Consider the following 17,402-nt stretch of genomic DNA (forward strand, 5'->3'; position numbering starts at 1 on the left):
GAAACCGAGAAATTTGACGCTTTAAGGTAAGGAAGCTGATCTCTCAGATTGACGTGCGAGCTAGCTTGACTGAAGTTTTCGTGAGGATTTGTAGTTTATGGACTGTTTTGATTTCGGTAATTACATCTAGAAAGTTAAAAGCATTGATTGCATCTATAAAAGAGATATCGAGACCGCTCAGCCTCACGTGCGAGCCTTTCAAAGAAACTCCTTTGCTCATGAGCGTGGAAAGACGCGTTCGGTATGCACACGTGCACCGTCCGTGGTCATAACAATAACAGCTGCAGTTTGGTCCCCCCCACTTTGATAATGTCTCCTGCGCCCCTGAAATCAATCACAATTACAGTATTCCAGAAAGCTGAGTATTCCAGAAATACACATTCAGTTATTAAAGAAAAGCAATACAAAGACATAGAAAAAGAAAAATGAGAAAGTGAAACCTGCAGGGTTCAGAGAGTTTATAAGCTGTTGTGGGTGAGTGTGAGAGCAGAGCTGGGGCTGTGGACAGACAGGGATCACGTTTATGAACCATTTTAGCTTTAAAACACAGACCACTGAAGCCTGCCTCGGTAACGCTGCTGAACAGAAGTCTGCCTTTATACCGCTGTGGCACTGAAGCGTGCGTCAGCTCCTTCTGTTCTCCCATTGCTGTGGATCACTGAGCATTAGCAACTGGAACCCAGCAGTTATCAAAGGCAGAGCTTTAATTCCTCATCATAATCAAGCCGTACAGCAGGCAGGGGAGATTTACAGTGCAGGCATCATAGTTTCAGCTCAGCCTTCCACATTGTGTGGCTGAAGCAATGAGGAATTTCAAGAACCTGCACTTAATGATCTGAGCAATTATGCCACGTTTGCAAAAGCCTTTCTGAATCAGATTTCCGGGTTAACAATCTAGTGCTTTAGACACAAGTTGTTTTGAGCTGGCCAAATACATAAATAAATAAATAAATAAATAAAAGTATGCAAAATGTGTATACAGGACATTACTTGTACACGCAACGTGTGTGGACCCTAAAGGCAGAAAATGTGTGGAAATTTAACTTGACTTGTAAACATGGCTCATGCATTTCCCAGTAAACAACACACGAACATAGGAATAAAAATATAGTATCTGAGTAATGGTCATAAAGACTTTATGGCATTAAAGGCATTGCACTACATGTAATGTTTGCTGTTGTGGGGGGAAAAAGCCCACATAAATTTTATAGCACTTTTCCCACGACAACAGGAATGAGGTGTCTTGTGGTAAAGATTGCTTGGAAAAATGTACATCAGCACCCTATTGGTACAAACTCATTTAAGGTTCACAGCAATATTCTGTATTATGTTGGCACACGTTTATTTCTTAAACATAGTTCACCCCAAAAAAATAAATTCCGTCATTCATGTAATTAAGACCTGTCTTTTTATTCTGTGGAACACAAAAGACGCTATTTTGAATAATGCTTAAAAACTGAAAAACTCTTTAAACTGTCTATAGAAAGAGAGTGGGGTCAAAAACAACACTGAAACCCACTGACTTTCATTAAATTGTTTGCTGTTTTTTATATATATACACATGCAGAAGGAAGGAAATTAGCTTCCAAAGAAAGGAAGTTATACAGGTTTGGAACAACATTAAAGGCGAGTATATGATGATTTATGAACGATCCCGTTACAGGTGAAGTGTGTTGTTTCTGCACCAATGTCGTCACTAAACAGAATTGCAAAATGACAATTTCAAACTCATGCTATTGGTTTGGCCAATGAGTCTGGAAGCTCAAACAACTACAAAATGTTGCATTTGTTGGGACATCAACCTATAAACCATTTCCTCTGAATATTAAATTGGGACAGAACAATTGCACCATCCAAAAAATGACACACTTCACCTTTAATGAGTGAGCAGAATGACCAATGTTCTGCGGGTGTGTTTAACATCCGCCGGTTAACAGGCCAAGACACTCATACACGGCTGATTCTGAGTCACTCTCTCTGCCTCGAAGCTCTCCATCTCCCTCTTTTTCTCAATCTCTTTCTCTCCTTTCTGTGGTGTTGCCTTATTTACTCCTGAGGTCTGCGAGCACACACTGAGACTTTCTATAATCTTTGAGCAGTCAGGTATGAGGCCTGGTATTAGAGACTGAGCAGCCATGTGGCTTTACAGGGACACTTTGAAATACTCTCAACTCTCAAGCCCCAGCCTTTCTTTATTTTGTGGCAGAGTTGCTCTTTCCTCAGCAACCCCTACTAATGCTCTTTCAGAAGAAAGAGACAAAGAGAAAGAGAGAGAGAGAGAGAGACTGACAAGAGACTTAGAGATATTTCACACCCCCATGCGTCTCAGTGGAATAGCTGAACTGAAGACTAAGCGAGAGACATGCTTGAATTAGAACTTTCTCCAACTCAGATCCAGAACTTCTCCTTTGACTCGATGAGACCTCCTCTAACAGCAATGACTGTAAATTCAGTTTTTAATAGAATACAAGAGATTACACCATTTGAAAGGTACTTTCTCTTGTGTGCCAGTGAAAATAACATCACTTTCAATCTAGAGATAATTTGCAGAATCGAAGCGTAAAACTCGCAACTTCACTATTCAGTGTATGCCTGGAGAAAAATATATTGGGGTAACGTGACAAAGAAAACTGTTAAATATCAGGCAACCTCAGAGGCAGGCCTGGAGGAGCAGTGCACTGGCCACTTGTGTTGGGAGTTAATTACTTGTCATTACCCTGACTAATTAAAACCATCACTCTTTAAAATCCACCGAGGGTGATATTATGCTAGCACAGGGCAAGGATGGGAAAAACAAGGGGAGAGGTAAAAGAAAAGAACAGATGAAATGAAAGGCATTAAAATGAGGTTGATTTAAATGCAGCTGTAGGCTAATATTATCATCGGCTTCAGGTTTGGCAGACAGAGTCCGCTGTAGCTCTGCAGGCATCTGGAACAATGTGCTGGCCACAGGGCACAGAGAACAGAGGGATACAGATTTGGGAATTGGAGGGGTACAGAATCATACACTGCAGACTGCGTTCCTTAAATTCACAACTGGTGTGTGCTTTGAGATAACTTTCGAGAAAAAAAAGGTGCTAAACACCAGATTTAATGTTAAAATGCAAATACACTGTAGAAGGCAAAAACAACTCATCAAGGACAGATTCCTAATGTGTTGTGTCATGTCTGCATAATAATTGAGATTGCACAATCTAAAATCATTATGCAACATGTGAAATATAACAGTACATGCTGGCAGCTGCTTGGGTTATGTTAAGTTGTGCTTTCATATTACCTATTTGCAAGTATCAACAATTGTGAGCTGAAGTTAAAGTCTGTCATTTTATTGAGTAGGTGGGTAGAATGTGGTCACAAATGTCTGTATACGCACCTCAAGATGGCAACTAAATGGTAATATTTTGCAAAAATCTTTCTTGCCAGTGTTGGAAAATTTTGTTAGAGGTTGCACTGATGCATATTTAACATATTGCTGTAGTATTTTTGTAGTATTTATTTTAGCAGAAATGTTCAATAATTAAATTAAATTAAATGTTCTTAGTATATTTATAATATTACATTAGTTTATACTGTACAAATGTGCATTTATATGGGACAAGACGTACAATATTTGTAAAATTAAACCATATACACAATATTATTAAAAATATAACTACTATTATTGGTTTTGTCTATTATTGATTTTATGCTACCACAGTACTCAGGTGGTGGCGCTACCATTTTGAAAACATTTTCACCAGTGCCACCTCTCTCATATGTTAAGCCCCCTTCTTTGTTGCTGTATGTCGCAAGTCTCTGTACTATGAAGGCGCTTGTGGGCGTTCCCAGTGCTGTCGCTTTAATGCTATTGGTAGACTGCACGTCTGTGACCATATCTTTAGAAAATGCAAGCACAAGTGATATATAAAACTAAGATATCATTCTAATTTGACAAAAAAATTAGACTTAAAAGAATTAAAAGTAGCATTCTGTTGTTGGAGAGTCAATTGATCGATCAATCAACAAAATAACTCACTCGCATTGTCAAAAATGACTAAAACGTCATTCGAACTGGACAAATAATCAATTTTATTATCCCTAATTATCAACATAATACAGGGGAACCTGTAATATGACTGGCAGCAGTGCTAAACTACTCACTGCATCACATAACACAAACTATCAATTGTATGAATCAAACTCACTATGACCGTCGGCGCCAACAGTTTCTTTTCCACTAATCATTTTATTATATCCATGTATGTGGTTAGAGTCAAATCATATGAAACAGTGAAATCACTCCGGGACTCTGTCCTCTCTTGCCTCCACTCGAAATGTTGATATGACCTCCACAGTCTGCACTCCAATTGGTTGTCATTCACAAAATTCACACTCATTTGCATAAAGTTAAAAATGTATGAACATTTGTCTCGTGTCGCTTGACGCCTACATTGTCACCAGCGGTCACTGTCGCTCATGTCGCCGGAAGTTGCTAGCCCTCCTTTGAAAGTGAAATAGAAATGTATAAATGCCTTTCTTTTTGAAGATGCACCAAAGATACTCCTGTTCATCCTGGGGTTTTGAACTTTTTAGGATCCAATCATAATAAACATGGAGAAGTTTATTATACATTATACAGTTTAAATTTTTTTTAAAAAAGTTTGTTTTTTTAATTATTATCTAAAAATATATTTTTCTATTTTTTTTCTAATTAATTATTAAATTAATTTTTACTACATAACCACAGATTATTTTTTTTAAATGCAACTAAAAAAAGTTTAACAAATATTTCACATTTTACAGTTAAGGAATTCAAATGGTAGGTTACACAATATAAACCTATGCTTTAGTTAAATTGTTTTATATTTTATGTTTTCATCCTCAAAATGTCATCATTTACTCACCTTCATGTCGTTCTAAACCCATAAGACTTTCATTCATCTTCGGAACACAAATGAAGATCTTTTAATAAAATCTGAGAGATTTCTGTCCCTCTATTGACAGTCATCGCAACTACCACTTTGACGCTTCAAAAAGCTAATAAAGAGATTGTAAAACTAATCCATATGAATTAAGCGGTTTAGTCCAAATTTTCTGAAGATATATGATCGCTTTATATGATGAACAGATAGAATTTTCACATACAAACATTCATCAACGCACACATCAGTTATGGTAAACGGAATCTCAAGCATGCTTTGACGTGATGCGTTGATGCTTAGTATATTTATAATATTACATTAGTTTATACTGTACAAATGTGCATTTATATGGGACAAGACGTACAATATTTGTAAAATTAAACCATATACACAATATTATTAAAAATATAACTACTATTATTGGTTTTGTCTATTATTGATTTTATGCTACCACAGTACTCAGGTGGTGGCGCTACCATTTTGAAAACATTTTCACCAGTGCCACCTCTCTCATATGTTAAGCCCCCTTCTTTGTTGCTGTATGTCGCAAGTCTCTGTACTATGAAGGCGCTTGTGGCCGTTCCCAGTGCTGTCGCTTTAATGCTATTGGTAGACTGCACGTCTGTGACCATATCTTTAGAAAATGCAAGCACAAGTGATATATAAAACTAAGATATCATTCTAATTTGACAAAAAAATTAGACTTAAAAGAATTAAAAGTAGCATTCTGTTGTTGGAGAGTCAATTGATCGATCAATCAACAAAATAACTCACTCGCATTGTCAAAAATGACTAAAACGTCATTCGAACTGGACAAATAATCAATTTTATTATCCCTAATTATCAACATAATACAGGGGAACCTGTAATATGACTGGCAGCAGTGCTAAACTACTCACTGCATCACATAATTAACACAAACTATCAATTGTATGAATCAAACTCACTATGACCGTCGGCGCCAACAGTTTCTTTTCCACTAATCATTTTATTATATCCATGTATGTGGTTAGAGTCAAATCATATGAAACAGTGAAATCACTCCGGGACTCTGTCCTCTCTTGCCTCCACTCGAAATGTTGATATGACCTCCACAGTCTGCACTCCAATTGGTTGTCATTCACAAAATTCACACTCATTTGCATAAAGTTAAAAATGTATGAACATTTGTCTCGTGTCGCTTGACGCCTACATTGTCACCAGCGGTCACTGTCGCTCATGTCGCCGGAAGTTGCTAGCCCTCCTTTGAAAGTGAATGGGATCACGTCACTGCGTGTTGTTGGCGGTGTGAACGGGGTTTTAGTCTTGAGCCCTGGGATGACTAAATCAGCACCCATTTCACTCTCTCTATATTATATTCTTTTGCTGTTCAACTATCTGGAAATGTGTCCCAAGCATTATATATATTATCATTATGATTGGTCTTTGCCAGACCTTTGAAACAAAAACTCAATGACTGTTGCATATTTATTCACATTCATCTGTACCTTACTCAACATACTGCAATTGTACTGAGTGCTACAGGAAACAGGTGGTGCCACTTAGTGGAGCATCTCAGATGGATTAAAGCAAAGCATCTCATTTAAAGCCCACATTCATGCTCCCCTGTTACACATTTGTGAGCCCATCATGACTTTGACACAATTTTTATAGCAATGACCCCTCAGGGATGTAATTAGGGGAGCAAAAAGAAAATAATTAAGCAAATGTCTGTGGCTGATCCTCTGAAGAGACATGCTGATAACTACAGTAACGTCTTCACTAAGCTTGGCTCTGAAACAATAGAGTCTAATCTGGGCTTGTAAACTGGCCAAGAGTAAAAACACACGCTTGGGGGAAAAAGCTTCAAAGAACTGTTTTGGAATTTTTCCAAATTCACAGATTATTTAGCAAGTACAATAGAGGAGGGGGGAAAACACTGTAAGCTCATTAAAAAAGAAAATGTCTGGTATTTAACAGGCTTTAGGGAGGATTTAACAGCACTATATCTCGTGCTCGAAAGTTTTTGTGAGGAGATAGAGCAGTGTGAAGAAAGTGGGGGGTTTGTATCTCTGTTTCAGGACTTGGCATCTCTGTGCGTGACATTCCATGTCTCCTGGTTCTCTTTAACATAAAAACATTCACTTTTGCACAGTCACGCACCTCTACTGGCTCCAAAGGAGGAACAGGAAGTTTCAAACACACTGGTGAGTGGCCAACAGCTGCCTCATAGGTCAGCATTGATCTGCGCTCTCTCTCTCTCTCTCTCTCTTGCTCTCTCATTTGAACCCTCTCAGTCAAAAAAATCCAAATGTTCTTGAGCAACGCTTTGCTAATTTTGCCATTTTAACATTAAGATTTATGACTGAAGTGAAAGCTGCAGAAATCCTCCCACATGAGATTCACGACAGCAACTTAAAACCATCAGGCCAGGCATCAAAGACAGACCCCACAACGCTTCAACATGATGAAATCTCCTCTAACTTTCTCACACAAAGGAGACTGGCGAGTGATATCTGCCCCAGACGTGTCAGGAGAAGCCAAAATATACATCTTGAAAGGCCAGCTGAGCATTTGCAAATAATTATGTAGCGTGAATATCAAGCCATTTGAACAAGAGTGCTCAAGTGTGTCAGAATATAGGCTACATCATGAGTGGACCATAGATTACTGTTGTCACTTGGCAATATACTTTACACTAGAGAATTTTACTAGATTGCTTCAGAAAGATTTAATCAGGATAGAAATGCTTTAGTTAAATTGTTTTATATTTTATGTTTTCATCCTCAAAATGTCATCATTTACTCACCTTCATGTCGTTCTAAACCCATAAGACTTTCATTCATCTTCGGAACACAAATGAAGATCTTTTAATAAAATCTGAGAGATTTCTGTTCCTCTATTGACAGTCATCGCAACTACCACTTTGACGCTTCAAAAAGCTAATAAAGAGATTGTAAAACTAATCCATATGAATTAAGCGGTTTAGTCCAAATTTTCTGAAGATATATGATCGCTTTATATGATGAACAGATAGAATTTTCACATACAAACATTCATCAACGCACACATCAGTTATGGTAAACGGAATCTCAAGCATGCTTTGACGTGATGCGTTGACGTGCGAGAACCAATGAGGTTCAATATCATGAGTTACGCAACATTCTTGCTTCCGCAAGAACCAATGAGGTTTGATCTTGCGCATCAAGCAAGTACAGTTGAGCTTCTGTTTATGTCTGCTCAGTGTTTAAATATGAATAAAACCCTAAATTCAACCTGTTCATGATACAAAGTGATCGAGTCTCTTTAAAAAAAATTTTGACTAAACCGCTCAATTCATATGAATTAGTTTTACGATCTCTTTATGAACTTTCTGAAGCAACAAAGTTGTTCGTGGACTGTCGATCTCTCAGATTTCATTTAAAATATCTTCATTTGTGTTTTGAAGATGAACGAATGTCTCATGGGTTTGGAACGGCATGAGGGTGAGTAATGGATTACAATTTTTTTTTTTGGGTGGGTGGGTGGGGGGGTGAACTATCCCTTTAAGAAATGCTAATAAAAACTTTCCTTCAATCTACAGAATGTGTATTAACTTAATTTAGAAATGATTTATTAATTTAGCATTGATTATTAAAATTACTAAGTACAGAATGTTGTCTATCAAGACGCTTGATGTTGCACAGTTTTTGCACATTTTTTTGACATTTATGTAAAGAGAAAAATCCCGCCCCATCACATAACTGCTTTCCACATCTTTGACCACAGTTTTGTGAAACATAATGCAAAATGATCTTATCAAACCATGATGCATAGATATAGAAATTTGTTGCCCTCTTTGCAGTCTCCTACATTTATGAAGTTCTCTTATATTTGCACTTTATGTAAAAACTGTTACAGGATTCATAAATCTTAAAAACAAACAGAGCTCCCTGTCATCACTGTCAAATCACAGCTCAATTCAAGCAGAAGCAGAGATGTTGGCAGTTCGTCAAGTCTCAAATTACACAAAAAAGGCCTTTAGCCTTAATTCTTGCTGAATCAAGATTTTCGAAATAGCAAATCCTAGTGTGTATCTAGCAAAAACAGCTTTAGTCATGCACTCTGGAGAGCAGGGAGTTAGTGTGGATCTCCCACAGTGAGTCAGACCTGTACACAGAACTATGGCACTAAAGCTGAAGAAGGCTAGTCAATGCAGGCAGTGTTTGGCCTCGGACGGGCGCCATATCCGTAACCAGGCAGCCTCATGCAAGCTTGTGTTTTCAAAGAGTTCTTTAGACTATGAGTGCAGATCCTGTTGGGCTTAACTGTAAAAAGAAAATTTAAAAAGAAAAAACAAAACATTGCAATATCATCATTTAAATTGGAAATGTTTAATTTTAGACAAATGCAAACACCAGGATGAACGACTTAAGCTTAATGTCTAAGCACTGTGAGATGAGAATTCCTCACAGTCTAAATGAGTATGCTTCAAGTTGAGGCACAAACCTCAAATATTTAGGAACAATTCAGAGCTAAATGTAATTAGCGGTTATTGGGCAGATGGCATATATGCCCGATAGCCAAATTTTACCATAGCGTATTGGCTGTAGCAGTACAGGAATCAACACGCTCGCTGGTTTCTGCAGCACTGTTATGCAAACGGACGATTGGGCCAGGACTTGCCCTCTCCCACAGTAAATACAAGGCCTCCGCCTGCAGATATGATTCCTGCAGAGAGGACTGTGGCAGTTTGCAGAGGTGGTGCGCTCAAAGCCACTTGTTGTTCACACACGTACGTTTGTGAATACACATGTTCACTAGCCCCCAGACCAAAGACGGACATGTTTGGTTGTACACACACACACACACACACACACACAGGCCACTCATATTCCGCAGTGCCCTTTGTATAGAGAACCATGACTAATCTGGAACTTTGACCCCTTGCTAGAAGGACAGTCTGGAGGATCTGAAGAGCATTTACAAGTGGCCCATTCCTCCTCTGGAATTTAGAGTCCCTCAATGCCCTACTGACAAACCAAAGCTCACTGAACCCCATTCACTGCAATGTTTGATTCCACATCTACTAAGCAAAGTACATAGCCTTCAAATCACTGAATGTTTCACTAGCACTGTGAACTCTGTTTGCAGACTTCCACTAGCCAAGCACAAAAACAATAGTGTCTACTCTTATTAGCTCTATTGTAAACCTAGTGAGCTGCCTCACTGTCTACTGCTTACATAAGCCTGAAATGGAAGGGAATTTCAATTTAATTTTTAATTTTAGCCAATTTAAATTATTTTTGTTAATATTTTTAGTATCTTTAGAATATACACACATATATTTATAGCATACACTAGGTAAAGGTAGATATGACCTAAAATCAAAATCTCGATTAGTTGAACATTTTACCTCGAATATGATTAATGAAAAATTTTTACATAGTTCACTGACAAGGTTTGTACTGTAAATATGCTTAACTTTTAAAGGTGGGATATTTTTTCCTAATGAAAGAGTACTTTCATTTCTGCTCCTTGTAAATCAGATACAGATAAATTAGCACAGTACCAGTGCATTTATTTGAATGCATTAATGAGAGAATGATTGCATGTGAATTAGTCATACCATCTCTATTAATTGTGAAGCTGTGGGTTGTAAGTATAGTTACTTCAAAAGTAGAAAAATATATGCCATAACTTTTGAGTTTCTCAGCTTCTTTAGTGATAAGTCACACGAAAGCATTGACAACAAGCTTGTGCACCCACTGTGCACACAATCTTCACGTGATGTGTGAGCTACCGTCTATATGCGTGTTCGAGTGCCACAATGCATCAGCGCAGTAGCTCAATATAACAATACACATTCGATGATCTAAAATTGCTTGAATGTCCAAACCGGCAAGATTTAAAGGATTAGTTCACTTTAAAATGAAAATTACCCCAAGAATTTCTTCTTTCTGATGAACACATTCGGAGCTATATTAATAAATATCCTGATGCATCCAAGCTTTATAATGTCAGGGAACAGGACCAACGAGTATAAAGCACAAGAAAGTGCAATCCAAAGCAAAACGCCCACCACACGGCTCCAGGGGGTTAATAAAGGCCTTCTGAAGGGAAGCGATGCATTTGTGAAAGAAAAATATCCATATTTAACCAGTTATAAAGTAAAATAAGCTGGTGTGTAGTGGGCGTTCTTGCGCAATATGGCTGCCGTCACATCATCCAGGTGGATGCTGCACATTGGCGGTGGTTGAGGAGATTCCCCCTACTATGTAAAGTGCTTTGAGTACCCAGAAAAGCGCTATATAAATGTAACAAATTATTATTAATTATTAAAATATCTAGCTTCCACCAGTAGATTGGAAGTGTAACACTTTTCGCAGTTCAAAATGCTTAAGCTACATCCTACGCATTCCGTATTCAACTTATGAAAAAGATTAACTGATGCAACGTCAGTCACACCTTCTTCCTAAGTTGAATACAGATGGCGGTCTGGCTGAAGCTAGATAGTTTATTTTTATAACTTGTTAAATATGGATATTTTTATTAATTTAGCATTGATTAATTATCAATGCTAAATTGATAATTTTTCAATTTAGAGCCATGTGTCTTTTCACTGCTATTATAAAACTTAGATGTGTCGATGTGTCAGGATATATAACTCCGATTGTGTTCATCAGAAAGAAGAATGTCATATACACCTATGAGTGTAATTTTTATTTGTGGTAATTTTTATTTTAAAGAGAACTAATCGTTGACTCAGCGTTTGAGTTCACCTCCGTGTTGCCTCTATGCTGCTGACTGGACGGGGTGGAGCCACATGACTACACACGCAGTAGCATGTTTTTAAGGTGAAAGTATTAACAGGATTAAAAAAATGAAATAACTGACATGGAAAAATTATGTTAGTTAGAGGTTGTGAATTTCGGTTTTGATTACTTTTCAATTAATAGTCCAGCTCTAGCATACACTACCATACCAAATTTTGGGGTCAGATTTTTTTAATTAAAAATTTCATTCAGCAAGGATGCATTCAATTGATCAAAAGTGACAGTAAAAATACAAGTATTAATGTTACAAAAGATTTCTATTTCACAAATGCTTTTCTTTTAAACTTCCTGGAAAAACCTGGAAAAACAGGACCCAAGCAATAAGCTCAAAGCAATGCATTCTGGGATTGTGTTCAAGAAGGATACATGAAATGCTGCCTTGTAATTTGGTTTAAAAAAGAGATCTTCAGGCAGTATAATTAAGTTACCTACCTTTCGAAACTGTCGGAAGTGTGCCTATGATGCCATAAAATGCTGCCTACAGAGGAAGCTCACTAGCTTTTTGCATGCGATCGAATGGCAACAATCCACTTATTTAAGTCAACATGAATGAAATGGCTTCTCAGACGAATAAACATGTAGGGTCTTGGACTTGATTTGGTCCATCAGGAATTGACTGGATGGTTGTGGTTTGCTATTACTGTTTGCTCATGTGAGTGACAGATCGTTCCGCCTTTACACCGAAAAAGAAAACATTATCAGAGAAGAGAAGTCATTGCAAAATGGAGGGGAAGTTATTTTGAAGGGCATATGATTTTTTATATTTTTTTGATGTGCGCAGATAAATCATTTATAATAAATACTGCAATATTACACGAAAAAAAAAAAAGAATTGTAATTTGGATTTCAAGGAGACTTTAAAAATTAAATTCAAGTTACATCCAGAGACCTGCTGGCTGTGTATGTTGTACCTGGGCATGGGTCAATGACTGTTTCCAGGGGCCGGCTGTCGCGTTGGGCTCCATCTGAATGTTCGGGCGGGTTGGCACTGTGGCTGTGGTCCTCCTTGGACATCTGTTCTGGAACCAGGTGCCAGGTGACTAGAAATTACCCTGCAAAAAGAAACACACAGATGAAAACAAGGCTCAAGCCTGCGAACACACGGCTGTCCTTGTTCCCACTATCACTTTTCCCTTCTATTGTTTGGCTCATGTCAGTGGGCCAAAGTACTTAAAAACAGCAGTGGCTTGGGAAATAATGCTTGGCAGAAGAAGAAACTCAAATGGCACAATGAAGCAGAGAATCATGGCCAGAAACGATATATAGTGTGTTACGATACAAAAGACTTGTCCAAATGTTCAAGTCATTAACTAAATAAAGAATTAAACAAACAATTTTGATGCTCAGACCATGGCATTCCTGTGGTGAACATGCTATTTCAAGAGTTACTTTAATTAAAATGTCATGTGCTAAAAGAACACTTACATTTAACTTATTAAATTAAGGTAATGTACTTCAAGACATGATAAAGTTACTTCGTAGCTACTAAAAACTCCACTGAAAGGAATAATCATAATACTCTTGTATGAATCACGATCAGCACACAGAACAAGATGACTCTGTTGGTTTTCAAGCTGTGGTTTGTCTGTGGCGAGTCTCTGCACGCTCCTGCTAAAACTCACTCAAACCTGTTGAACATGTCCTTTATAGACAAACCTGAGACAGATGTAAAGAAAAACAGTCCAAACGTCTTACCTGCAATGGTCACTTTCCTACCAGTGTTGTTTCAGTGATGCATCTTCTAGTGCTCGCGCAAAACAAACTTTCAAGTGTCCCGTTTCGCGGGGAAAAGTCTTTTCTTTCTCTTCATGTATCACTCTCTCTTCAAGTATTTGAGTTGCTTTATTATTTACATGAATGTTGACACTCGTTATTCCTCATTTGTTATTCTCGACCGTTATCTCCAGCGTTGAATAAACGAAGAAACTTATCTTCGTCTTCAAACTCTCCCAAAGCCAAAAAACTTGACAGAAAACATCGTAAGGTGGAGTCTTATTTTTCACTGTACTAAAGGAAGACGGGAAATAAATGGCTATGAAAAGTTTTTTTCCTCTCAAATCCTCCTAATTTCCAGTAATGATGAAAGTTGTTGAGGTCGCTCTTCAGTGTTTTCACCTCGCGCACTGTCGCTCAGGACTCTCGTACAGCAGCAGTCGCGCACTCAGCTCGAGACTGTTCGACAGGAAATGACATTGAGGGCTGATTACTCCCTGCAGGCAAGAGATGACTGTACTCTACAATTACACTGATTACACTCTCCAGGACCACATAATAGACAAAAACACGTCTATAATATAATATAATATAATATAATATAATATAATATAATATAATATAATATAATATAATATAATATAATATAATATAATATAATATAATATAATATAATATATAATTTTTAATTAATAATAATAATAAAATAATAAAATAATAATAATAATAATAATAATATATATATATATATATAAAACACACATTTTATTTCATTTTTAATATACATTTTTAAATGATTGATATACATGTACATATATCTTGAACAGTTTTCCTTAAAAAAAAAAAAAAAAAAAAAAAAAAAAATATATAAATATAAAAATAAATATATATATATATATATATATATATATATATATATATATTGTAACGGTGGCAGCCCATCCAAAATTAATCTTTTAAATTTTTTGGTTTTAACCAAATAAAGTTCGGGTGCCAGGTATAAAATATACCAGTTACATGAAATAAAAAAAAAAACTTTAAATCTTTAAAAACTTTATTATTATTTTTTTTTTCAGTCAATAAGAAACTGCAATGCAATTATACCACAGAGATCACACGTTCAACAAAAAACAATAATAACATCAGGGGAAAAATACAAACAAACAAATCAATATAGTCACGTCCATCCTTGATCGTCATAACGGCAGTTTCACCGTTTCAGGTGAATATGAAAGTATAAGTATATATATATATATATATATATATATATATATATATATATATATATATATATATATATATATATATATATATATATATATATATATATATATATATATATATAATATAATATAATATATATATATATATATATATATATATATATAGTTCATAAAGAGAGAGTTTTTCTTTCTTTTTTTTTTAAATATTTAAGATATATGTAAATCATATGAGATATATGTACAAATGAAACAAATTAAAGACAATTGATGGTACATACAATTTGCAGGTAAAAGTCCAAAAATACACAACAATGATGTTATGAAAGCCCGAAGGCACACTGAATGTAAAATGTTTGGGCAGAACAGATAAAAATCATATGTACAACTTTTATACAAGTTCAAATCAGTTTTAGGTCCCTGTGCCAGTAAAGATGTTTTTTTTTCTTTCTTTTTTTTTTTATCGCATAGGCGGCAGGAATGTTTTTACGCATTCCAATTTATATTCATTAATGTCAGTGTCAGGCCTGAATTCCATGTTTATGGTTCCATCACCTCTCTCTCTCTTTTAGCAGTTTCCTGCAAATGCTTTGCACATGTAAAGGGAATGCTACACTTTGATACACTCCCATTGGATCTGATGTCCATCAGCACCAGCATTCTGCAGACTTGAGCTTTGTGTGTGTGTCATACAAACTGAGGTGATGAAATCAATTAAAATGTTGATGACTGAGTAAGGTGTAATGTCCACAGCCTCACCCACTACTAAATCCAAAATGACACTCATTGCAAATAACAGCACTCCTAAGACAGCGTCAGACACTCATTAGCCTCTGCCAGTGTTTGTTGACCGGTCAATGATATTCAACCCTTCAGGTTTTTGTCTTGGTAATTAACCTGACATTTACCAGGTGCCACTCCGCTTAGTTTCTTCTCTCTATGACCTAAGATTGCTGTGGTCCTGAAGGCCTTAATCTACTGCATGATTTCATTGAGATTTTATGCTTTGCATGCTTAAATGTGGCCCAGTGCATCAATTGTTAAAGGGATATAGTTCAGCGAAAAATATACGACTTATATAGTGATGGCTGATTTCAAAACACTGCTTCAGGAAGCATCGGAGCACAAATGAATCAGTGTATCGAATCTGCAGTTCGGAGCGCCAAAGTCACGTGATTTCAGCAGTTTGCCGGTTTGACACGCGATCTGAATCATGATGCGATCCACTGATTCATTTGTGCTCCGATGCTTCCTGAAGCAGTGTTTTGAAATCGGCCATCACTAAATAAGTCGTTATTTATTTTTATTTTTTTTGGCGCACCAAAAATATTCTTGTTGCTTTATAATATTAATATTGAACCACTGTACTCACATGAACTGATTTAAACATGTTTTTAGTACCTTTATGGATCTTGAGAGAGGAAATGTCATTGCTGGCTATGGAGGCCTCACTGAGCCATCGGATTTCAACTAAAATATCTTAATTTGTGTTCCGAAGATAAACAAAGGTCTTACGGGTGTGGAACGGCATGAGGGTGAGTAATCAATGACAGAATTTTCATTTTTGGGTGAACTAACCCTTTAAGTGTCATAAAGGTTTTCAATGTCATGAGGGGGAGTAAATGATGACAAAATTTTTAATTTTTGTTGAACTATCCCTTTAAAGGGTTTGTTCACCCAAAAATGAAAATTATGTCATCATTTGCTCATTCTAAACCCATAAGACATTCGTTCATCTTCAGAACACAAATGAAGATCTTTTTAATGAAATCTGAGAGCTTTCTGTCCCTCCCTTGACAGCCTATGCAGCTACAACTTTCAAGCCATAGAAAGGTATTAAAGACATCAATAAAGTAATCCATGTATTTGAACCAAAATTTTGTGCTTTTTTTTCCCAAATTTACCACTTTATTTACAAAATATTAATCTCCAAGGCGCGTCAACACAACACCCACGCACGCGTGCTTTCACGAGAGCATGCGTGTTGTGAACACACATTGGAGTTAAAGGGTTAGTTCACCCAAAAATGAAAATTCTGTCATTAATTATTCACCCTCATGTCATTCCACACCCGTAAGACCTTCGTTCATCTTCGGAACACAAATTAAAATATTTTTCATGAAATCCGAGAGGTTTCTGATACCCCATAGAAAGCAACGCAAGTACCACATTCAAGGTCCAGAAAGGTAGTAAAGACATTGTTAAAATAATCCATGTGACTGCAGTGGTTTAATCTTAATATTATGAAGAAAAAATAACAACTTTATTCAATTTCTTCTTTTCCCTGTCATTCTCCTACACGGTTTATGTTGCAGAGACAGTGCAGCACTTGAACCACTGTAGTCACTTGGACTATTTTAACAATGTCTTTACTACCTTTCTAGTCTCACGAATGCACACGTGTGTAGGTGTTGTGTTGATGCGCCTAGGAGATTAATATTTCGTAAAATTTCCGTTAAAACACTGCAGTTACTTGAACTATTTTAATAATGTCTTTACTACTTTTCTGGACCTTGAGTGTGGTACTTGCATTGCTTTCTATGGGGGATCAGAAACCTCTCAGATTTCATCAAAAATATCTTAATTTGTATTCCGAACGAAGGCCTCACGGGTGTAGAACTACATGTGGGTGAGTAATTAATGACAGAAATTTCATTTTTGGATGATCTAACCCTTTAATTGAAGTTAAACCACCGTAGTCACATGGATTAGCCTACTTTTATGATGGCTTTAGTACCTTTCTGGGCCTTGAAAGTGGTGCAGTAGTTGCATAG

General features: G+C 36.6%; 1 protein-coding gene across 2 annotated transcripts in view; it reads right to left on the reverse strand.

The window, feature by feature from the left end:
- mdfi (MyoD family inhibitor) overlaps positions 1–13,854 on the reverse strand; it is a 39,750-nt gene extending 25,896 nt beyond the window's left edge. For both annotated transcript variants that reach the window (XM_067387321.1, XM_067387320.1), the window contains exons 1-2: positions 13,391–13,854; positions 12,607–12,747 (exon numbers count right to left, since the gene is read on the reverse strand). In XM_067387321.1, the coding sequence (XP_067243422.1) occupies positions 12,607–12,709 (103 nt within the window). In that variant the 5' untranslated portion in view covers positions 12,710–12,747; positions 13,391–13,854. The remainder of the gene's footprint in view (positions 1–12,606; positions 12,748–13,390) is intronic.
- Positions 13,855–17,402: the final 3,548 nt, after the last annotated feature.

Source organism: Chanodichthys erythropterus, chromosome 6, assembly GCF_024489055.1.
Source record: "Chanodichthys erythropterus isolate Z2021 chromosome 6, ASM2448905v1, whole genome shotgun sequence".
NCBI classification, from domain to species: domain Eukaryota; kingdom Metazoa; phylum Chordata; class Actinopteri; order Cypriniformes; family Xenocyprididae; genus Chanodichthys; species Chanodichthys erythropterus.